This window comes from Salvelinus fontinalis, chromosome 27 (assembly GCF_029448725.1).
Source record: "Salvelinus fontinalis isolate EN_2023a chromosome 27, ASM2944872v1, whole genome shotgun sequence".
NCBI lineage: Eukaryota > Metazoa > Chordata > Actinopteri > Salmoniformes > Salmonidae > Salvelinus > Salvelinus fontinalis.
Genome location: NC_074691.1, coordinates 13,450,712 through 13,474,737, shown reverse-complemented (window position 1 = coordinate 13,474,737; position 24,026 = coordinate 13,450,712). Strand labels below are relative to the sequence as shown.

The window sequence follows — 24,026 nt, the reverse complement described above, 5'->3', positions numbered from 1 at the left end:
CAGCGTTTTTCCCTCTGCTCCTGTCTCTCGATCGTTCCTGTTTCCTAGTTTTCCCGGTGTTGACCATTCTGCCTGCCCTGACCCTGAGCCTGCCTGCCATCCTGTACCTTTGCCCCACCTATCTGGATTACTGGTCTCTACCTGCCCTTGACCTGCCTTTTGCCTGCCCCTGTTCGATTAATAAACTGTTGTTACTTTGACATTGTCTGCATCTGGGTCTTACCTGAAACGTGATAATTATGTGACTTGTTAAGTACATTTTTAATCCTGAACTTATTTAGGCTCGCCATATCAAATGGGTTGAGTACTTATTGACTCACGACATTTCACCTTTTATTTTGTCATTCATTTGTAAAATTTCAAAAAACATTATTCCACGTTGACATTATGAGGTATTGTGTGTAGGCCAGTGACACAAAATCTTAATTTATTCTGTTTTAAATTCAGGCTGTAACACAACAAAATGTGGAAAAAGTAAAGGGGTGTGAATACTATCTGAAGGTACTGTATTTGAAAATGGCACATTTCTATAAAAACAAGATAGAGGAAGATTTGTTTCCAGTGACATCAACCAATTAGTAGGCAATTCCTACTCATAATTGGTTAAAATCACATGATGCACTCCGATGATGTCATTAAAAAAACGTATCTTCCTTTGTCTTTTTTCCACAAAAGATAGAAACGTGCCATTTTCACATATGTAGATGTTGGGGTGGTACTGGAGATTATGGAAATTAGGTTGAATTATAATTTAAAAAAAATAAGAGGCTGTAGTTCCTCTGACGAGGTGTAGTATGGCCATTTGAATTACAATAATGACTAATGTCTCCGATGATTCAACACAGTCTCCCTAGATTCTCATACACTGTGCTGCTGCAGAATTACATGGCATCTCTCTATATCTGAGAGAAGAGACCCTTTCATCCCATTGCTGTTCAGATTGCATTTCATAATTCATGGAACATGGAGTTTAATCTTTAACTTCCTGTTAAAGATGCTGTTTATCTCCCTGCAAATAGTGTGATTGTTGAGTACAGTTCACGAGTGACTCCGACTCATGGGCTTTCAACAAGAAGGCTGACAGCTCCAAATAAAGCCTGTCTTGACCGCCTGAGAATATTTCCCTGTGTGGGAAGAGACAAGCAGAGAGAGAAAAAAGGACTAGGTTTATGTTGAGGTTCTTTCTGACGATAGGAAGCAGAGCTCAGCTCTCTTAGTTACAAACTCTCGGACAGCTTTCCTTGACATCTGATCTTGCGACAGCTAGCCTTGGACCTCTGGCTTCAGGCTTCGAGACAGGATTTCAAAGATTGGCCACACGAGACTATGTGATAGCTAACTTGACTTCAAGTTAGCGAGATATAGCGAGGTATAGTGAATTTAGTAGACATATTCATAGGCACTAGAAACATTGCTATAATTCAACTGATATGGGTGATGACAATTATTTAAATGAATATACAAATAGTTCCTTCTTATTTGACATTAAAATAATCACTAGGCCCTGCAGAATATTTATAGTACAGACCCTTTTGAAACTGAAAAAGTAAAAACCTTTTAATAGTATTACTGAAATGTGACATTGTCATTTCCATACGCTATTATTTTTGCCCATTTACACATGCATTGCTTATCTGTTATAACCACACACCAGACTATTAGTAGGAACTATTTACACAGTGCACAATTATCTGCCTTCTGGAGGCTATTTACATTGCTGTTACATTCCAGTTAGGTCTAAATCCGTGGATTTATTCCTCAGGTTCGACACACTGGTTCAACCCCACTACCTGTGGTGAAAGCACTCCCCCTGTTGGCTAATAAAAGTACGTTTCATCCAAAACGAGTCGCCTCTCAGAATCACCGCACAGTTCGGAGAAGGCATTAAGAAAATGCACGCTGACGAACAGGGGTACCTCTGCAAACATTTTCACTAAGGAACAGGTGCATCTTGCACGAGCCCCCCGCGCGCCAAAGGCTGTGGGGCCAAAACACATTCCTCACTGTGGAAATACATCAATATCGTCAGCATCACCTTCACCTGTGTGAATTATGGAATGCTGAGGTTATCCATCGCGCGTCCGGAGAATTGGATCTCGACCCTCGTGGAGTAGCCCGAGCCTACGTCATCTCCTTGCACGGAGCAGAATGCGCCCTGGTTTCTGATTGTTAAATGTTTAGTTCAGAGATGATTTCCTCACAGCAGAATCATGTTGTCACCACTATTGAGACTATGCCTCCTGAAACTATCACGTCATCGCCGACCATGGTTCAAAGGATAAGAAAAGTGTTTAGCAGGTAAGGATGAGAAATGTTATGCTACTGCAGATTTTACTGGACCACATTTGATTAAAAGAAATGCATACTATTCAAGTTTTTAATTCGACATCAGAATCACTTGACATAGCCTATGATTGTTGATTCATTCGGTTCTTTTGTAAAGCACCACTTGCCAAGGTTTAAAATTCAGTGCACGTCAATCAAAACGTCATCATCTTCTGAAACAGCAGAGCATTGGTCAGAGAAAGAAAACACATTTCAGCATAGTGTGTGAATAAATACAGTTTTATAATACAATATCATTTTTCAATCTATATTGAAATATTGTTTTTGGCTATGTGTTTTTTATATTTGTACGGAAACAATAGCGTTGGTGCCTGAAAATTCAGCATCATCAGCCACCTGCATAAATCACAATTACCTAGCTCATTTATTATTGTCTGTCCTCATAATGATGGATAATGTGCTTGTTATAGCCTATGGAATGTTTTTTATTTTCATCCTGCTTGTTTCATGCGTTTAAAGGGTGTTACCTTTTCTCTCAAATGATGTCCAAAAGGCTAAAACCAACATTCCAGACTCTTGGGGGTTCCAATTAACAATTGTAGGCTATTCACGGGTCAGACAATAATAGTGATTAAGCTACTAGTCTCTGCAAATTCTTTATTAAGAGTGATCATCAGAGTAATGCCCAGTGGATGGTCTTTGTTCTGTTGTGTGTATCCCCCCATCCACGGTGAGTTCTTATTCTTGTGCCCGTGGGGGTCTTTCAGCAAAGCCTATTCAAGTGTTCTAGTAATAAACCTGTTGGAGACTCATAGGTTGAAAATAATGGTTTACTTGATTCATCCACACCCCTAGACAGAATTCGACTAGACATTCATTACCACAACCCAGGACCAGAGTGTCTTATGTGACTAAATGAATACTTTCTGTTGCTTGCTTTTATTCCACTCTCCTAAACGTTGGTTTGGATCAACGCTGTGTGTGTGTGTGTTTGCCAGTGCCATATCACCTTAAGAAGTGTGTGTGGGTGTACACTCTAGACTCGAGCAAGTGTAGGTTTCCTCTCTCGCGGAATGTGTGTGGCGTGTGCTTGTGTATCTGCTTGTTGTGTGTACCTCTGAGCCTCAGACAGGGGTGATGGAGGTCCAGCTGTGACAGTGAGAGGGCACAGTGAAGGATGACAGCTGGTGGTCTTGTCTTGGTCAGCCTGCTCTCTCCTCTCCTTGCCATCTGCTGGCCCTTTCATCCCTTGGACTCCCATTTACCCAGAGAACAATGTCCCGCGAGGTGTAATCTGTGCAGGCCCAGATCGGGTTGCTCACTGTGCTGCTCTGGGGCTATTGTTGTCCTGGAAGGAGAGAATTCCACTCTCCCGGTGAAAGTGATCTCTTACCGGGGCTGTTGCCAAGGGCTGCACAAAGAATCAAGCTTTAAGGCTTCTCTTACCAGCTGGAAGTTACTGTACTGAGCTGTCCAAGAGTACAATAGCTCTATGCTTATGTAACAGTATAACTTTAAACCGTCCCCTCGCCCCGAAACGGGCGCGAACCAGGGACCTTCTGCACACATCAACAACAGTCACCCACGAAGCATCGTTACCCATCGCTCCACAAAAGCCACGGCTCTTGCAGAGCAAGGGGAAACCCTACTTCAGGTCTCAGAGCAAGTGACGTAACCGATTGAAATGCTATTAGCGCGTACCCGCTAACTAGCTAGCCATTTCACATCCGTTACACTCACCCCCCTTTCAACCTCCTCCTTTTCCGCAGCAACCAGTGATCCGGGTCAACAGCATCAATGTAACAGTATAACTTTAAACCGTCCCCTCGCCCCGACACGGGCGCGAACCAGGGACCTTCTGCACTCAACAACAACAGTCACCCATGAAGCGTCGTTACCCATCGCTCCACAAAAGCCGCGGCTCTTTGCCGAGCAAGGGGAAACCCTACTTCAGGTCTCAGAGCAAGTGACGTAACCGATTGAAATGCTATTAGCGCGTACCCGCTAACTAGCTAGCCATTTCACATCCGTTACACTTAGAGATATGAAAAAAGCCATCCCTGACATATAGTTCAAGTTTAAGTTTTATTTGTCAGATGCACAACAAGTACAGTGAAATGCTTAACTCGCAAGCCATACCCAACAGTGCAGTACTTAATATCAAAAAAGTATAATTGATATGAGAAAAAAGGGAAAAAATTTAAATAAGAAAGAGAGGAAGCTATTTTCAGGATCAGTACTAATTGTACAATGTGCAGGGATACTAGAGTATTTGAGGTAGAAATGTACATATAGGCAGGGATTAGGAGAAAGTGACTGGTAGCAGGATAAAAAATATATTAAAAAATATATAATAATAATAATAGTAAACTGTGTGTGTGTGTGTGTGTGTGTATATATACAGTGGGCCAAAAATGTATTTAGTCAGCCACCAATTGTGCAAGTTCTCCCACTTAAAAAGATGAGAGAGGCCTGTAATTTCCATCATAAGTACACTTCAACTATGACAGACAAAATGAGAAAAAAAAGCCAGAAAATCACATTGTAGGATTTTAATGAATTTATTTAGCAAATTATGGTGGAAAATAAGCATTTGAACACCTACAAACAAGGAAGATTTCTGGCTCTCACAGACCTGTAACTTCTTCTTTAAGAGGCTCCTCTGTCCTCCACTCGTTACCTGTATTAATGGCACCTGTTTGAACTTGTTATCAGTATAAAAAACACCTGTCCACAACCTCAAACAGTCACACTCCAAACTCCACTATGGCCAAGACCAAAGAGCTGTCAAAGGACACCAGAAACAAAATTGTAGACCTGCACCAGGCTGGGAAGACTGAATCTGCAATAGGTAAGCAGCTTGGTTTGAAGAAATCAACTGTGGGAGCAATTATTAGGAAATGGAAGACATACAAGACCACTGATAATCTCCCTCGATCTGGGGCTCTACGCAAGATCTCACCCCGTGGGGTCAAAATGATCACAAGAACGGTGAGCAAAAATCCCAGAACCACACGGGGGGACCTAGTGAATGACCTGCAGAGAGCTGGGACCAAAGTAACAAAGCCTACCATCAGTAACACACTACGCCGCCAGGGACTCAAATCCTGCAGTGCCAGACGTGTCTCCCTGCTTAAGCCAGTACATGTCCAGGCCCGTCTGAAGTTTGCTAGAGAGCATTTGGATGATCCAGAAGAAGATTGGGAGAATGTCATATGGTCAGATGAAACCAAAATATAACTTTTTGGTAAAAACTCAACTCGTCGTGTTTGGAGGACAAAGAATGCTGAGTTGCATCCAAAGAACACCATACCTACTGTGTGATCTGTGTAAAGGAAAGAATGAATGGGGCCATGTATCGTGAGATTTTGAGTGAAAACCTCCTTCCATCAGCAAGGGCATTGAAGATGAAACGTGGCTAGGTCTTTCAGCATGACAATGATCCCAAACACACCGCCCGGGCAACGAAGGAGGGGCTTCGTAAGAAGCATTTCAAGGTCCTGGAGTGGCCTAGCCAGTCTCCAGATCTCAACCGCCTGGAGGGAGTTGAAAGTCTGCCCCAAAACATCACTGCTCTAGAGGAGATCTGCATGGAGAAATGGGCCAAAATACCAGCAACAGTGTGTGAAAACCTTGTGAAGACTTACAGAAAACGTTTGACCTCTGTCATTGCCAACAAAGGGTATATAACAAAGTATTGAGAAACTTTTGTTATTGACCAAATACTTATTTTCCACCATAATTTGCAAATAAATTCATTAAAAATCCTACAATGTGATTTTCTGGATTTTTTTTCTCGTTTTGTCTGTCATAGTTGAAGTGTACCTATGATGAAAATTACAGGCCTCTCTCATCTTTTTAAGTGGGAGAACTTGCACAATTGGTGGCTGACTAAATACTTTTTTGCCCCACTGTATATATATATATATATATAGTACCAGTCAAACGTTTTGGACACATCTACTCATTCCAGGGTTTTTAAAATAATATTTACTATTTTCTACATTGTAGAATAATGGTGAAGACATCAACACTTTGAAATAACACATATGGAATCATGTAGTAACCAGAAAAGTGTTAATCTTATCAAAATATATTTGAGATTCTTCAAAGTAGCCACCCGTTGCCTTGATGACAGCTGTGCACACTCTTGCTATTCTCTCAACTAGCTTCATGAGGTAGTCACCTGGAATGCATTTAAATTAACAGGTGCACCTTGTTAAAGGTTAATTTGTAGAATTTCTTTCCTTCTTAATTAATGCATTTGAGCCAATCAGTTGTGTTATGACAAGGTAGTGGTGGTATATAGAAGATAGCCCTATTTGGTAAAAGACCAAAGCTGTGTTTGAATACCCATTCTAACATACTGTATACTACATACTTCATGAGTATAAACGACATACTATATACTAATAGTTCATTTTAGTATACTGTAAATGAGCAGTATGCCTTTAGTTGAGCGTACTAGCTCTTCGCCTGTCTACCGGAAGTTGATGCTGTTGCTAGGCAACCTCTTGCTAGCTAGTTAGCATAACAATTGACTAGTTATACATTTTACAACCTCGGGTGGGTTCTTAAATTCAATCTGGAGTGCCAGAGTGTGCTCGTAAATTCAGAGTGTTGTTAGATTGTTTGTTTGTAAATTCAGAGCGTTTTGCTCTCGGAGCGCACACTGGATGCTCGGGCTGAGGATTAGGGTTGATTTGAGCGTACGGCAGTCAAGAACCCAAGCTAACGTTGGCTATCTTGCTAGCTACTTCCAGAGACAAATGAGACCACTGACCATTTTAATTGCCCTAGCAGAGCTGGTTAGGCAGTTCATGTTATCCAGAGCGTTGGTGACTGTAACTGTGCTGCTGGCAACAATTTAATTACGCTTTTTTGCCAACGTTTACTGACACCGGCCATATTCAATGGGTGTTGAGCACTTGTAAATTAATTATTCTGCGCTCTGGTACACTCAGACAAGAGTGCTCTGAAATCGGAGTAGATAGCCAGAGCCAATTAATAAAAGCACCCGAATGTCCATTGACTATACCATTTAGCTAAGCTAAGAATGACAGGAATAATCAAGTCAATAAACGTTGTGTAGTTAGTTAGATAGCATATAGTTAATATTCTGGCAAGTTTGATGTATAATTAGCCAACTAAAATTAGGTAGCTAGCTAACAACATACCGGTACATACTGCTGTAATGGTACGCTATGTGGTTCGTAAGGACAGCGTAGGTAACAAATTGCCAGCCAATATAGCGTGTGTGGTAACTTATTTGAAAAGTCATTACTTTATTACATTGCTCAACATTTTCTTAACATTTGTCATAATTAGTTAAAGCAATGAATTTGTGTCCACTCTCGTTGTACTTTGACTGCATATTTTCTGCAATTTTCTTCAAATCTGGAAATGATGTGAAGCCTCCAATGAAGCCTCCGACGAACCATTAAACAGGCAAAGCGTCAATACAGTGGTGGCCAAAAGTTTTGAGAATGACACAAATATGAATTTTCACAAAGTTTGCTACTTCAGTGTCTTTAGATATTTTTGTCAGATGTTACTATGGAATACTGAAGTATAATTACAAGCATTTCATAAATGTCAAAGGTTTTTATTGATAATTACATGAAGTTGATGCAAAGAGTCAATATTTGCAGTGTTGACCCTTCTTTTTCAAGACCTCTGCAATCAGCCCTAGTATGCTGTCATTTAACTTCTGGGCCACATCCTGACTGATGCCAGCCCATTCTTGCATAATCAATGCTTGGAGTTTGTCAGAATTTGTGGGTGTTTGTTTGTCCACCCGCCTCTTGATGATTGACCACAAGTTTTCAATGGGATTAAGGTCTGGGGAGTTTCCTGGCCATGGACCCAAAATATTGACGTTTTGTTCCCAGAGCCACTTAGTTATCACTTTTGCCTTATGGCAAGGTGCTCCATCAGGATTGAAAAGGCATTGTTCATCACCAAACTGTTCCTGGATAGTTGGGAGAAGTTGCTCTCAGAGGATGTGTTGGTACCATTGTGTTGGTACCATTCTATTCATGGCTGTGTTCTTAGGCAAAATTGTGAGTGAGCCCACTCCCTTGGCTGAGAAACAACCCCACACATGAATAGTCTCAGGATGCTTTACTGTTGGCATGACACAAGACTGATGGTAGCGCTCACCTTGTCTTCTCCGGAAAAACTTTTTTCCGGACGTCCCAAACAATCGGAAAGGGGATTCATCAGAGAAAAGGACTTTACCCCAGTCCTCAGCAGTCCAATCCCTGTACCTTTTGCTCATACCTTTTGCTCACCTTCTGGAGAGAAGTGGTTTCTTTGCTGCCCTTCTTGACACCAGGCCATCCTCCAAAAGTCTTCGCCTCACTATGCGTGCAGATGCACTCACACCTGCCTGCTGCCATTCCTGAGCAAGCTTTTACTGGTAGTGCCCCGATCCCCCAGCTGAATCAACTTTAAGAGACAGTCCTGACGCTTGCTGGACTTTCTTGGGCGCCCTGAAGCCTTCTTCACAACAATTGAACCACTCTCCTTGAAGTTCTTGATGATCCGATAAATGGTTGATTTAGGTGCAATCTTACTGGCAGCAATATCCTTGCCGTGGAAGCCCTTTTTGTGCAAAGCAATGATGACGGCACGTGTTTCCGTGCAGGTAACCATGGTTGACTGAGGAAGAACAATGTTTCCAAGCACCACCCTCCTTTCGAAGCTTCCAGTCTGTTATTCGAACTCAATCAGCATAACAGAGTGATCTCCAGCCTTGTCCTTGTCAACATTCACACCTGTGTCAAGGAGAGAATCACTGACATGATGTCAGCTGGTCCTTTTGTGGCAGGGCTGAAATGCAGTGGAAATGTTTTTGGGGATTCAGTTCATTTGCATGGCAAAGAGGGACTTTGCAAGTCATTGCAATTAATCTGATCACTCTTCATAACATTCTGGAGTATATGCAAATTGCCATCTGTCACGTTCCTGACCTATTTCTGTTAGTTTGTTGTATGTGTTAGTTGGTCAGGACGTGAGTTTGGGTGGGCATTCTATGTTTTCTGTTTCTATGTTGGTTTAAGGGTTGCCTGGTATGGCTCTCAATTAGAGGCATGTGTTTGGCGTTTCCTCTAATTGAGAGTCATATTTAGGTAGGTTGTTTCACAGTGTTCGTTGTGGGTGGTTGTCTCCTGTGTCAGTGTTTGTCGCACCATACGGGACTGTTCGGTTTGTTTGTTCGTTCTTTTTGTGTAGTCTATTTTCCCTGTTCGTGCGTTCTTCGTCTTATATTGTAAGTTCGTATGTTCAGGTTTGTCTACGTTATTTTGTTAATTATTCAAGTGTTTTCTTTTCGTGTTTTTTCCGTCTTGTTTAATTAAAATATGTCATTTCACAACGCTGCGCCTTGGTTCAATCACTACTCCTCCTTTTCGGTTGAAGAGGAGGAGGAACACCGTAACACCATCATACAAACTGAGGCAGCAGACTTTGAAAATTAATATTTGTGTCATTCTCAAAACTTTTGGCCACGACTGTAGAGGAGTAAGATCGAATCGTACTACACTGGCTCTGACGCTCGTCGGATGTGACAGGGCCTGTAAACTATTACAGACTACAAAAGGAAGCACAGCCGAAAGGTGCCCAGTGACACGAGCCTACCAGACGAGCTAAATAATTTCTATGCTCGATTCGAGTCAAGTAACACTGAAACATGCATGAGAGCATCAGCTGTTCCATACGACTGTGTGATCACGCTCTCTGTAGCCGATGTAAGTAAGACCTTTAAACAGGTCAACGTTCACAAGGTCGCAGGGCCAGACGGATTACCAGGACGTGTACTCCGAGCATGCGCTCTCACCACCTGGCAAATGTCTTCACTGACATTTTCAACCTCTCCCTGTCTGAGTCTGTAATACCAACATGTTTCAAGCAGACCACCATAGTCCCTGTGCCCAAGAACACTAAGGTAACCTGCCTAACCTGTGATCAAGACAAATGAGATGATCGTGGACTACAGGAAAAGGAGAACCGAGCAAGCCCCCATTCTCATCGACAGGGCTGTAGTGGAGCAGGTTAGAGATTGAAGTTCCTTAGCGTCCACATCACCAACAAACTAACATGGTCCAAGCACACCAAAACAGTCGTGAAGAGGGCACAACAAAACCTATTCCCCGAAAGGAGACTGAAAAGTTTTGGCATGCTTCCTCAGATCCTCAAAAGATTTGTCAGCTGCACCATCGAGAGCATCCTGATGGGTTGCATCCCTGCCTGGTATGGCAACTGCTCGGCCTCCGACCACAAGGCACTACAGAGGGTAGTGCGTACGGCCCAGTACCTCACTGGGGCCAAGCTTCTTGCCATCCAGGACCTCTATACCAGGCGGTGTCAGAGGAAGGCACTAAAAATCGTCAAAGACTCCAGCCACCCTAGTCATAGACTGTTCCCCTGCTACCACACGGCAAGCATTACCGGAGTGCCAAGTCTAGGTCGAAGAGGCTCCTAAATAGCTTCGACCCCCAAGCCATAAGACTCCTGAACAGCTAATCAAATGGCTACCCAGACTATTTGCATTCTTTACTTCTGCTCTTTAATAATTTGTTAATCTTATCTCCTTACTTTTATTTTTTGTATTTTCTTAAAACTGCATTGTTGGTGAAGGGCTTGTAAGGAAGCATTTCACTGTAAAGTCTACACCTGTTGAATTCAGCGCATGTGACAAATAACATTTGATTTGATTTTGATTTGAAGCCACACCCATTTCCTGAAGAATTGCATTATGGGCCCTAAAGTATGGAAATAGTGTCCTCTGTGTGTATACTTCATAATTTGGCGAATTTAGAATGACATCCGGGAACTTTTGGCATACTAACTATATCCATACAATGACCAATAAGCATACTATATGCTCAATTCACGTCACAAATAGTACAGTTAGTGCGGTTAGTATGAGTATTAGAACACAGCTCTAGTCCATATTATGGCAAGGACAGCTCAAATAAGCAAAGAGAAACGACAGTCCATCATTACTTTAAGACATGAAGGTCAGTCAATCCGGAAAATTTCAAGAATTTTTAAAGTTTCTTCAAGTTCAGTAGCAAAAACGATCAAGTGCTATGATGAAACTGGCTATCATGAGGACCGCCACAAGGAAGGAAGACCCAGAGTTACCTCTGCTGCAGAGGATAAGGTCATTAGCATTAGCTGCACCTCAGATTGCAGACCAAATAAATGCTTCACAGAGTTCAAGTAACAGACACATCTCAACATCAACTGTTCAGGCCTGCGTGAATCAGGCCTTCATGGTCGAATTGCTGCAAAGAAACCACTACTAAAGGACACCAATAAGAAGAAGAGACTTGCTTGGGCCAAGAAACACGAGCAATGGACATTAGATGGGTGGAAATCTGTCCTTTGGTATGATGAGTCCAAATTTGAGATTTTTGGTTCCTACCACCGTATCTTTGTGAGACGCAGAGTAGGTGAAATTTTTGCACATTTATTAAAAACAAAAAACAAAAATACCTTATTTACATAAGTATTCAAACCCTTTGCTATAAGACTCGAAATTGAGCTCAGGTGCATCCTGTTTCCATTGATCATCCTTGAGATGTTTCTGTAACTTGATTGGAGTCCACCTGTGGTAAATACATTTTTTGCCTTTATGGTAGAGTGTCAGACGGAAGCCACTCCTCAGTAAAAGGCACATGACAGCCCGCTTGGAGTTTACCAAAAGGCACCTAAAGACTCTCAGACCATGAGAAACAAGATTCTCAGGTTTGATGAAACCAAGATTGAACTCTTTGGCCTGAAGGCCAAGCGTCACGTCTGGAGGAAACCTGGCACATTCCCTACGGTGAAGCATGGTGGTGGCAGCATCATGCTATGGGGATATTTTTCAGCGAGAGGGACTGGGAGACTAGTGAGGATCGAGGCAAAGATGAATGGAGCAAAGTACAGAGAGATCCTTGATGAAAACCTGCTCCAGAGCGCTCAGGACCTCAGACTAGAACGAAAGTTCACCTTCCAACAGGACAACGACCCTAAGCACACAGCCAAAACAACGCAGGAGTGGCTTTGGGACAAGTCTTTGAATGTCCTTGAGTGGCCCAGCCAGAGCCTGGACTTGAACCTGATCGAACATCTCTGGAGACACCTGAAAATAGCTGTACAGCAACGCTCCCCATCCAACCTGACAGAGCTTGAGAGGATCGGGAGAAACTCTCCAAATACAAGTGTGCCAAGCTTGTAGCGTCATACCCAAGAAGACTTGAGGCTGTAATCGCTGCCGAAGGTGCTTCAACAAAGTACTGAGTAAAGCAATCTTTGTCCCCATGTGCAGTTGCAAACCGTAGTCTGGCTTTTTTATGACGGTTTTGGAGCAGTGGCTTCTTCCTTGCTGAGCGGCCTTTCAGGTTATGTCGATTTAGGACTCGTTTTACTGTGGATATAGATACTTTTGCACCTGTTTCTTCCAGCATCTTCACAAGGTCTTTTGCTGTTGTTCTGAGATTGATTTGCACTTTTCGCACCAATGTACGTTCATCTCTAGGAGACAGAACGCGTGTCCTTCCTGAGCGGTATGACGGCTGAGTGGTCCCATGGTGTTTATACTTGCGTACTATTGTTTGTACAGATGAACGTGGTACCTTCAGGCGTTTTGAAATTGCTCATAAGGATGAACAAGACTTGTGGAGGTCTGCAATTTTCTTTCTGAGTTCTTGGCTCATTTCTGATTTCTTTTGATTTTCCCATGATGTCAAGCAAAGAGGCACTGAGTTTGAAGGTAGACCTTGAAATACATCCACAGGTACTCCTCCAATTGACTCAAATTATGTCAATTAGCCTATCAGAAGCTTCTAAAGCCATGACATAATCTTCTGAAATCTTCCAAGCTGTTTAAAGGCACAGTCAACTTAGTGTATGTAAACTTCTGACCCACTGGAATTGTGATACAGTGAAGTATAAGTGAAATAATCTGTCTGTAAACAATTGTTGGAAAAATGACTTGTGTCATGCACAAAGTAGATGTCCTAACCGACTTTCCAAAACTATAGTTTGTTATCAAGAAATTTGTGGAGTGGTTGAAAAACAAGTTTTAATGACTCCAACTTAAATGTGTGTAAACTTCCAACTTCAACTGTACAAAGAAATGTCAATAGAAGACAGGTAAAACGAAACAAAGTTCAGTCATTCCAGCTTCAGTTTGGAGTGATTGTGTTAGCTGTGTTGTTGGCTAGCTCCTCTGTCCTGAGTAGTGAGCACATTTTCTATGCCAGGTGAAATCACGCATCATTAGCACATTGTTATGGATGTATCCAAATAAATGTCCCTAGAAAACAGCTTAAACAAATGCAAATGCAACTACTTTGTTGTAATTCTGACTGCACTGTTTGACGTGACTGTGAGAAGGCCATAGTTGGCTAGCTAGCAAGCAAGGGATAAGAACGTTGCCAGCCAGTATGGTAATAGAAGATTTAGAACAAACGACTGGGTCGCACCCATAGATACAGAACAAAAAAACATAACGACTGGTTCACGTCTCTGGCAACCCGAACCGATAGAACGAACGGCCAGCCGGCTTGGGTATGACCCTAGATTTGTGTCGGAACTATATCGTGTGGAAGGATGAACTAATATGAATGAATGAATCAAAATAATGTTTTTAATTAAAATATGTCAATCATTATTTGAATCATGTTGGTAACCCGTTGCATAAAAGTGATAATGCCCTCGGAGCCGGTGTTTGGAGGATATATTGGCACGGTTGGCCGCCCCTCGAACTCGTCTTGGGCCTAACAACACCCGTGCAAAAATATCCTCCAAACACTGTCTTCGAAGGCATTATCACTTAAAGGGGGTCTGCTTCTCTACTTGATAGACTCACTGATGAAGAGACATGTTAGGGGTTTTGCATAATCATCTCTCTAACGTTTTAGCTATAGGCTAATGGCAGCATCAGGACCTATTTGTTTTGGTAAGGCTAAAAGGTTACTGCGAATCAACATTTGAATAGCTTCGTAAACTGCAGTATATACATTATGTAAATGCACACTCTATCCTAACTGGAAATGGTGGACAATTACAAACGATTCCAGTTCATGAACTGCTTTGCCCTTTATGGACTGAGCTATTTTATTGCTTTGCAGCGTGCTACAGATCAACTTGAGGGAACTCAACACAACAACAGAGAACCGTAGAGTATCACCAAACTTTGCCATTGATTTCTTTCTCCACTTTATGCTGACGAAGCAAATCTTTGGCTCGGTGGTATTTACCCAGAGCAATGTGTTTACGGGAATTATCCATCCGTCTTCACACAGCTTTTGAGCTTTTCCTTGCTGCCTGTCACACTGTTTCTATTTTCCATTAAATATTACAAGAACTGTAATAACATTCATTCCATGGTGTGTTGAAAGATGGATGAAAAGGGACATGTCCTCTGAATCCATTAGCTTTAGTGTTATTTTCATCCATCCCAGCCTGGCTTCAGGCCATAAACCAGAGGGATTTTAGCAGCGCAATTATGTTTCACTATAGAAAATGGAGGCTCTGTCCTGTTCACTGAGCTCTTTTATTTCAATTACCAACCCGGTTGGGTTCTCTCACCTCATAATGAGATGTATTACTTTGACTGTTTTGCGGTGGCGCAACAGGGCAATGTATATATCTGTTATTAAAATACTTTAGGCTGTGATCGATAAAACGCAGGATTGACAGAGCGGTCTCATTCTCGGTTATAATACAGATTAATACAAGAACTTCCCTCCAAATTTCATCGTACCCTTAGATAATGTCTACTAAGATGTACCACAAGCTTCCACGTACTTTGATAAAAAACAAATGATATTATGGAGATCTAATCAACGTGTTATGTGTTCATTGGGAAGCTATCCTTAAAGAAGTAAAGAGGATATAAATAGTAAGCACAGATTCTGCCAGGCTGAGGGTCTCTTTCTCTCATTAGTTGTTTTCGTTCGACCTTGTGCAAGTCAAGCACGTAGAGCATGTTTACTTGGAAAGGGAGATTCATCTTTTCAACTCCTGAAAATAGCTCATCTGCTGCTAATATAAATACAATACAATTGGACTTTCTCGGTTCCAACATTGCAAAAGAAACGGCTAATGATAGAAATTAATGGTGGCTTTTAAAATGTAGTAGACAGGTTATTTTCATATCTTTTAAACCAATGCCTTTTGGCAGGGTGTGAAGTGTGATTTGGGCTCCAATAGGAGGGGTTCAGTGCCAGGCAACCTGGGGTATAATACATGGAATTTGGGCGGCTGTCTGAGGAAACGGCAGGCGGAGAGCATTGTTCTGGGCATCCAAGACATTCATGTCCAGTGGGTCACACAGCGCAACCGAAGGTATTTATAACTAACCCAAGATAGTTAATCTGTGTCGTTTACAGTGGGAGCAAATGAAGCATAGTGGGCAGAACAAGCTAGTGAGATCCTATTGGTTGTTGTAGTATGTGTTTGCTTATTTCTGTGAAGTGAGCGTCTCTGTAAACTGAATTTGACCTTGCACTCCTAAACAACGCAAATGTAAAAACTTTGACAAAGCGTCAAGTCTATAAAACTTAGTGCACTGTGTTCGTAACAGATTCTAGTTTTGGGGACACCGATTATTTGGGGGATCAGTTGTTTAATTGATGAGAAAATTAGCAGAATGTCGGCCCAGTTTCACCTAGTTCCATCCTCTCCCACTACCCGCGACTGGACTTCCTCTCACTACCATATTTGGTGGTGAGAAAACATTCTAAACTGATGCTTCAGCTTTATAGCCCATGTGACGTTTCTGGTTTACCCCTTCTGTCTGTGGCGCAACTTTGTTCCCCTTTCCTACGGCAGCATGAATAGGCAATGAACAGCTGAAGGGAACCCTAGAATCTATCTGCCCACTTAAGATGGAAAGTGAAGACTGGTGCTTGGTTTAATCAATGACTTTTAAAGACAAAATGGGAATTCAGTTGGTACTGTTAATTTGAAATGAATTAAGATACATCGATTTGAAATAGTTTGACAACATTTTGTGAAATATTTGAAATACTCAACTCAACATGATATCCATAGACAGTCATACAGAGCTTGGTCTAACAAACCAATTCTACTCACTGTCTCTGAAAACAATACTAAAGCTCTTTGCTGAGCCATGGTTGAATGCCACTTGCAGTTTTGGAGTTTAATTTCAGAATGTAATTCAAATGTGAGTCAAACCACAGAGCCTTACATGGCTCATCAGAAACCAAAGTTCGCACTCTGGAGAAGCACTGTGTTGTCATATTAAATCCTATAGAGTCAGACAAACTGTTCGCTGAGAAAAAGTTTCAGCTGAAAATAGGGCACGCAGTCCCAGCAGGGCTAACTCCTGGCAAGTTTCATAGATGGACAATGTCCTGTTTGTGTTTGATACCGGCAAATGCCGCATTATATCACTGTGTAGTCTACCCACTTCACTGCTCATTTTGCAGTTAAATGTCATTATTCACAGGCTAATACACTCTTTCAAAGAAAGTATGACTAAAGGAAAAGACTGTCACATCTATGAGGTCCATGGTCTCATCACTGCCAGGTTGGTAATAAATGAATGATGCTGTCTTTTCCATCTGCATCTGTCTCTGAAATTAACCATGGCCGTGTCCCAAATCTGTCTTGCCTACAAAACAACATATTGCTTACTAATAGTACTACATACTATTTAGAGCGTACTGTTAAGTTAAAACATATGCAGTAAGCAACAAATATCAACAAAAACTTTATCCATAAATTAAATGAGTATGCCATCCTGATATTTAAAGCATTCTATATTTTCTAAGCTGTACATACTATAAAATGTTCTATTTCGTTTACCACAAAAGCCTACTATTTAGAACACAAGTCTAGGTATTCAGACATGGACCATGTTTTGTCAGCCATGCCACTATACAATCAAATTCAATCAATCAAATGTATTTATAAAGCCCTTCTTACATCAGCTGATGTCACAAATTGCTGTGCAGAAACCCAGCCCAAAACCCCAAACAGCAAACAATGCAGGTGTAGAAGCACAACAGTTAATTGACAGTATATCTCTTCAATATATCCCACACTGTGTATTTCAACATTTGTATCACTTAGTATCTGACTAACTCAAACTATAGTAGCATAGCATTGTTAAAGGTTATGGAAGAGGCCATAGTTGGTCCCAACCATTGTCACAACCATGACACCTGTATATAGGTTAAATCCATTTGAATTCAGTCACTTTTTGACAGCATCCCTTTTTGATTTAAACAAAACTTTTCGGACATGTTTGCCAATGGAAGAAGAGGTCAGAAAGTGACTTCTTGGACCTGAATGGAAAAACATTCAGGAGATAAAGGTGTTCAAAGTTGACCCATTTTGCATACCCCACCACACCATGAGACATCCATGTCTCCATTTCGAAAATATAAATGGTTGAGTTTGATATCACTTAAACACTTACAAACAGGGTTGTAAAACTATTGTATAATTTCTTGAAATATTTCTTAATAAAAATTAAGATTCGTTTTGACCTTTTTAACATCAATTATCTAAAAACGCATACACTTTTTTCATATTCACATATGTTATAACTTAGACTGTATTTCACATCATCTGAGTTTTTTTGTGTTGTGCCCGTCATCAGTTTAGACACAACCTGCTCTTGAATATTGAATACGGGGTGGGTGTCATGTTTTGGCTGTACTTAAAAGGGAATCAAATTGAAATTTCAACTTTCAAATGGTACCACAAAAATGGTTAGAGATTAGATCATGGTTACACATCAGAGAATGTTGACTTGAATGGAAATATCTATTATTTTCAATTATCCTGTCAAACCTCTATAGGAAACCTATTGAAATGATAGAAATATAGACAATGAATATACATTCAATTGTGGATGGACAACATGCTCTTGAATACAGGGTGGGTGTCATTTCAATCATATAAATTGAATTCATAGAATGGACCTATCCCTTCAGACCATTGCAATTTAGCTTGTACACCATTGAAATTGAAATCAAATTAAAAAAATTACTTCTAGAAATATCGGTCCATCCACCATTGAATGTCTATTCTATATCTATATTTCTATGACCTCCAACCATCTTTGTGGTACCATTTGAAATTGAAATTTCAAGTACATTTTAGTACATTTATCATCCAAAACATGACACCTAACCTGTATTCAAGAGAATGTTGTGTCTCAACCGCTGGCCGGAACAACATAAAAACCTCAGATGATGTAAAATAGGGTCTAAGCTACAACCTTGTTTGTAACCTTTTAATGATATCAATCTTTATATTTTCCAGTGATGAAGACATGGATGTCTCATGGTATGGTGGGGTATGCAAAATAAGTCAACTTTGGACACCTTTATCTCAAATATGTATGGAAGGTTTTGTTCAAATCAAAAGAGGTGCTGTCAAAAAGTGATTGAAATCAAATGGATTTACCCTATAGCCTGGTGCCATTCTTAGGTTACTGACCTAAACCAACAGGTTGGTCCAACAGGCTAGTAGCCTACATTTACCATGTTAGTGTATTCCAAAGCTCACCAAGAAGCTTGATGGTAGGCCGCTAATGCAGCTATTTTACAATGCAAGTGGAACATTTATCCAAGGTTGTTTTGAAGTGGTAATATTCTGCTAATCAGACGTTGCAGTGCATTTCAACACTGCTGGATCTGATGCCTCGCAGATAGCTTGGGGCTATGGCTCAGTGAACTGATGCTTTTTCCCCAGTGTGGTAGTTGTGCTTTGGTCTGTTTCGCACCAATGGAATCAGAACATCTCTCAATGTGGAAATTCAGCGCCTGCACATTTAAAAAGCATTCCTACAGGCAACTCTTTTTAAGAATATTATTGCTTTATTTCTCATGCTCCAAAAACTATAGCAGGCGATGGCAAACAGATTTTCTAACTGAAGGTTCATGCTTGTCTTGGAAGTATACCAGTACGGTACCTGCTTCAGGATCTTACCAACACACAGCATTTTCTCATCATGTTTGAAAGTGAGGGAGATAAGAGAGACTAAGAGAAATAACATGGGCTTTTTTTCTCGTCTGCTGTCATCTGAATTTGAGATAGACAGTCCTCCCCAGTGTATTCATGCTGGCAGCCACTGAGAGAGAGAGAGAGAGAGAGAGAGAGCGAGAGAAAGAGAGAGAGAGAGAGAGAGAGAGAGAGAGTGTTAAAGAGTTAAAGGGTTAAAATGGCTGGATCATTCGTGCCCGTCTTGCTGTGGATTCTGGGGGATTGACTCTCAGGATTTTTCATTTCCTGCTTCCACTCAGTCTGGGATGATGTGGCGTAGCTTAGAGTGTACGCCAGGGAGATTTGAGTTGATTTATTCTTGCACACAGATAAAACTGAAGAAATGCAGAATTGACATTACTAAGAATTGCAAAGCAGTCATTTAAAATAATTTCAGTGCCATCAGTCAGTGCATAAGGCTGAACATGGGAATCACGAAGGGGTGGTAAAGACCACTCGCCATCATGGAGGTGTTCTGTCAGTTCCTGTGTTGTGTTGATGTGTGTTGGCACAGTACAGTATGTTGCTAGAGAACACTGTTCCTGGAAATAAGGTTTCATATCTCTGTCACTGAAGGAAATATGAGGGCACTTCTGTGTCAGTTCCTAGGCTTGTAGCATTAAGGAACTCCTGCAGCAAATTCAATCTCGATCAGGAACGTTGAATGTTTTGAGGAAAATGCTATAGGAAATGTGGCTGCCTGAGGATTGAGTAGGGCCATTATTTTGAAAAATGAAAAAATGTTACTGTGACTCCTGAGGAATAGTGGGGAAAGTGTTGAGGTGGGACACAATAACTAGGTCTCCTCCATCTTTACAATCTGCTGCACCAACAACGGAGAGCAGTCATTCATTTCTAGAAGATAGTACATGTAGTTTCATACTATCGAACCTCATTGACAGAGATTTGTAAGTAAACAAAATGATATGCTCAGAGACATTTATTTAATGCACAGATTTAATGTTGACTGTCATATTTTATTGATGATAGGTTAGTATTGATCTAACCGCCTGTGATTGCTCACTTTGAGCACGTGCCAAATGGAATTGGCAACAACATGCAATGTGCCAGTGCAGCTGCACCACAGACTGTAAATCCATACCAGCCAGCATATAGAGAAACCCGGAGATGGACATTTGTCAGAGTGAAACCTCAGACTGCACAGATTCATCATGTCATATGCACTATTAAACCTTAAGTGCCAGACCTCACATGACACACTGTTATCTAGTGGTGGAGAAGAACTTTCGACTAACTGCTGAGGAAGCTTGTTAATTACTTCACTTCCATGTTTGATATTCCCATCCTACCAGGCTGAAGTGTTTTTGAAAAGCAGAGTGACTACTCAGACAGCCAAACCAGGCCTCCCACAGTCCCCCAGGACCCAGGGAGTTTAGCAGGCTCAGCCGAGCACACTGCCCCACTGATGAATAGGAATCTATGGGCGAGAAAGCTGAGAGTGCTGGGTAGAATCCCTGACTGTCTGGATGTAGCTAATTAGCTAGTGGCGCTAGCCTTGAACTGGATGAATAAGCTCTGCTGATTGGCTGTGTGTTAGCTAGTTGGGTCTGGGACGCTCCTGAGTGTGGTGTTTCATTACACCACACCACAGCGCTCCCCAACTGATGAGGCTGGGCTTAGTGAAGTACTGTAGGTCAGGTCTGCGGAGCAGCCAGTCAGCCAGCCACCATGGACCCAGTCAGTCCATTCCACAAGACACTGGCGGAATAGCCCTCATCGGAACAGACAGGGAGAGACAAGGGGAGGAAGAGGGGAAGAGATGGACAGAGGCCTGACCAAGAAGGAAACTGAGAGAGAGGAAAGATTGCTAGAAGAAGAGGGATGTTGAGAGGGGGAGGAAAAGATGGAGGGACAAACGGGCAGAGAGAGAAAAAGATGTCGACTTTTGAGAAGAAATGGAGAGAGAACATGGCATTATCTTTCTTCTGCGTCTCAATAAGGACTTGTTCCATACAATTTTCCTCACACATAGGAGATGAATGGCCATGTGTGTGAGAAAGTGATCCCCCCCCCCCCAAATACTGGTGCACTCTTCCAGGGGTCATGAATGCGGAACAAAGAGGGATTCTGTGGGCCGCAATGATGAGATCACACACAGGACACACCAGCTCTGTCCCTGACGGTTATTCTTAGGGCACTGTGAGGCGACTGAGTCACAGGGCCTCAGGCCTAGAATATAGTCTGCAGCAGTACAGAGGGCTGTGTAGCCTGCTTCTGTCTGTCGGTTGGTCTATTAAACTTTGTCTGTCTGTTTGTCTGTTAGTCAGGCAGAAGAGAAGGTATCTAGAATTGGCAAATGGCAATGAGGAGATACGAGAAATGGAAGGATTCTCTCCACTGATAAGAAATCCGTCCTCAAATAAATCACTGCGCAATGTTCTTGAATATCGCAGGCCACTAGTGTTTCACCTTATATTCAGTGTGATATTAAAAATAAACGTATCTCTTCCATTGGCAGTTTTGTGTGTTTGAAACATTGTGGATTCAAACCCAGTAACTGGGGTAATTTGTCATACTCTGCCTAGCTTTTAAATTCAATCTTTGACACATAGCATTGTCTTAAAGACGAACTGTAAGTGATGACTAAATCATGACTCTGGGTTATTTTTACCATTATCATGCTATCTTTTTTCAGAGCCTCTCTCACGTACCACTGAGATGTGGAAAGCCCTGCTGTGTTATGTGAATTTATTTCTTATAATGACATCCTATGGGAGCCATTATTCTGGCTATTTTAGGGTAACGAATGTTTGGAAGGGAACATTGCCTTGCTTATTTCAGACCGTCACATGCTTATACACTGCAACACGAAGTTTGATAGCGATTCCAGCCCGGTTGATGACAATGCATTGCATTAGGAGGGAACTTCCACATGCTGGTTCATTCCTGACCTTTGTGTGCTGGTATCTCACCGATTCACAACTCGATAGCAATCACTGTTGTTGACAATGCAATGTATTAGGAAGGACGCACAGTACATTTGTGTCGTGTCATTTTCTTGGAACTGGTAGTGTTGTTTGTGCGGCAGAGTCTATTGATTACCTGCGAAACGATTGCCTCGGCCTCTTTATTCATTCCCTTTTGAGTGTGAAGGATTTTGAGGTGACGTGAAGTTATCCCAGGATGGCAAACCAATACCCAGCTCATTAACATACAACATTTTCTCTGAGGGTGACTTCAAAGGCTTTTCACCCACTCTACAGCCGGGGATGTTACTGTTGGTGTGTTGCTTTTGGATATCAACGTACGGGAGATGAATTTTGATCACCATATGGGTCTAGAGAAGAAGGGAACGTGGAATGTGCTCTGCTCTCACCCAAGCTGTCGGTGTTGTCTTCCATACTCTTCTACTGTAAGCAGCCATTAGCTAAAACATTAAGTGTCTTGCTGTGGAAAAGTCTACAAGACATGCTCTTTTGCTTGTATTGTTTTCATTTTTGTAGGAGCACTTATCCCATCACACTGAAGTACTGTATCAATAGTTTCACTAGGTTTTCATGACCTTTACCGTGTATCATGAATACCATGTACTCACAGGAGCCTAGTAGCCAAGATGTAGCTGAATCGCAAAATAATCAGCAGTGTGACCATCTGTGACACATGACTGGCAGTTGAATATGCTAGAAATATGCACCATTATAAACCTGCCCACCTGCTGTGGCTGGCTGCTGTGTCTGCTCTTGGAACAGTGATGTATTGCAGGACTCAAGGAGCTGCCAGTGCGTGGATTAAATACGCATCTCCTAAAGTAGGTAGAAAGATGAAAGATGAAGGTCTCTGTGCAACACTGGCGCCACTCGCCTGCCCATGTCTGACAGGAGGCCACGAGGACGACTGACTGCTGGGACAGTGGAGGAGTGCTGAGTGCTGCTGACTTTCTGTTTGACTCAGTCCGACGGAAGAAAAACTAACATAATCCTACTGTCACGTTCTGACCTTAGTTCCTTTTTTGGCTTTATTTTAGTTTGGTAGGGCGTGAGTTGGGGTGGCCATTCTATGTTGTTTTTCTATGTTTTGTTCTGTAGGTAATTTTCTATGTGTTTGGCCTAGTATGGTTCTCAATCAGAGGCAGGTGTCAGTCGTTGTCTCTGATTGGGAGCCATATTTAGGTAGCCTGTTTTCTATTGTGTTTTGTGGGTGATTGTTTCCTGTTTTGTGTTTGCACCTTTCGGGACTGTTACGATTTTCGTTTGTATCATTCACTTTGTTATTTTTGTATTTTTTTAGTGTTCAGTTTTAATAAATTAAAATGGACACTTACCACACTGCGTATTGGTCCGATCCTTCATACTCCTCGTCTGAAGAGAAGTAAAATTGTTACACCTACAACTCTGAGGCCCCAAGGCCTGTCTGTGAAAACCTCGGAGGGGAGAGACTGCATACATACAGTACCAGTCAAAAGTTCTGACATACCTATTGATTCAAGGGTTTTTCTTTATTTTTACTATTCTTCAAAGTAGCCACCCTTTGCCTTGATGACAGCTTTGCACACTTTTGGCATTCTCTCAACCAGCTTCACCTGGAATGCTTTTCCAACAGTCTTGAAGGAGTTCCCACATATGCTGAGCACTTATTGGCTGCTTTTCCTTCACTCTGCGGTCCAACTCATCCCAAACCATCTCAATTTGTTGAGATCAGGTGATTGTGGAGGCCAGGTCATCTGATGCAGCACTCCATCACTCTCCGTCTTGGTCAAA

General features: G+C 41.8%; 1 protein-coding gene across 1 annotated transcript in view; it reads left to right on the top strand.

Annotated features, from left to right (window-relative positions):
- The first annotated feature begins 1,844 nt into the window (after positions 1–1,844).
- LOC129825075 (solute carrier family 35 member F1-like) overlaps positions 1,845–24,026 on the top strand; it is a 121,066-nt gene continuing 98,884 nt past the window's right edge. Inside the window, exon 1 of the mRNA XM_055884835.1 lies at positions 1,845–2,298. Within this exon, the coding sequence (XP_055740810.1) occupies positions 2,174–2,298 (125 nt within the window). The 5' untranslated portion in view covers positions 1,845–2,173. The remainder of the gene's footprint in view (positions 2,299–24,026) is intronic.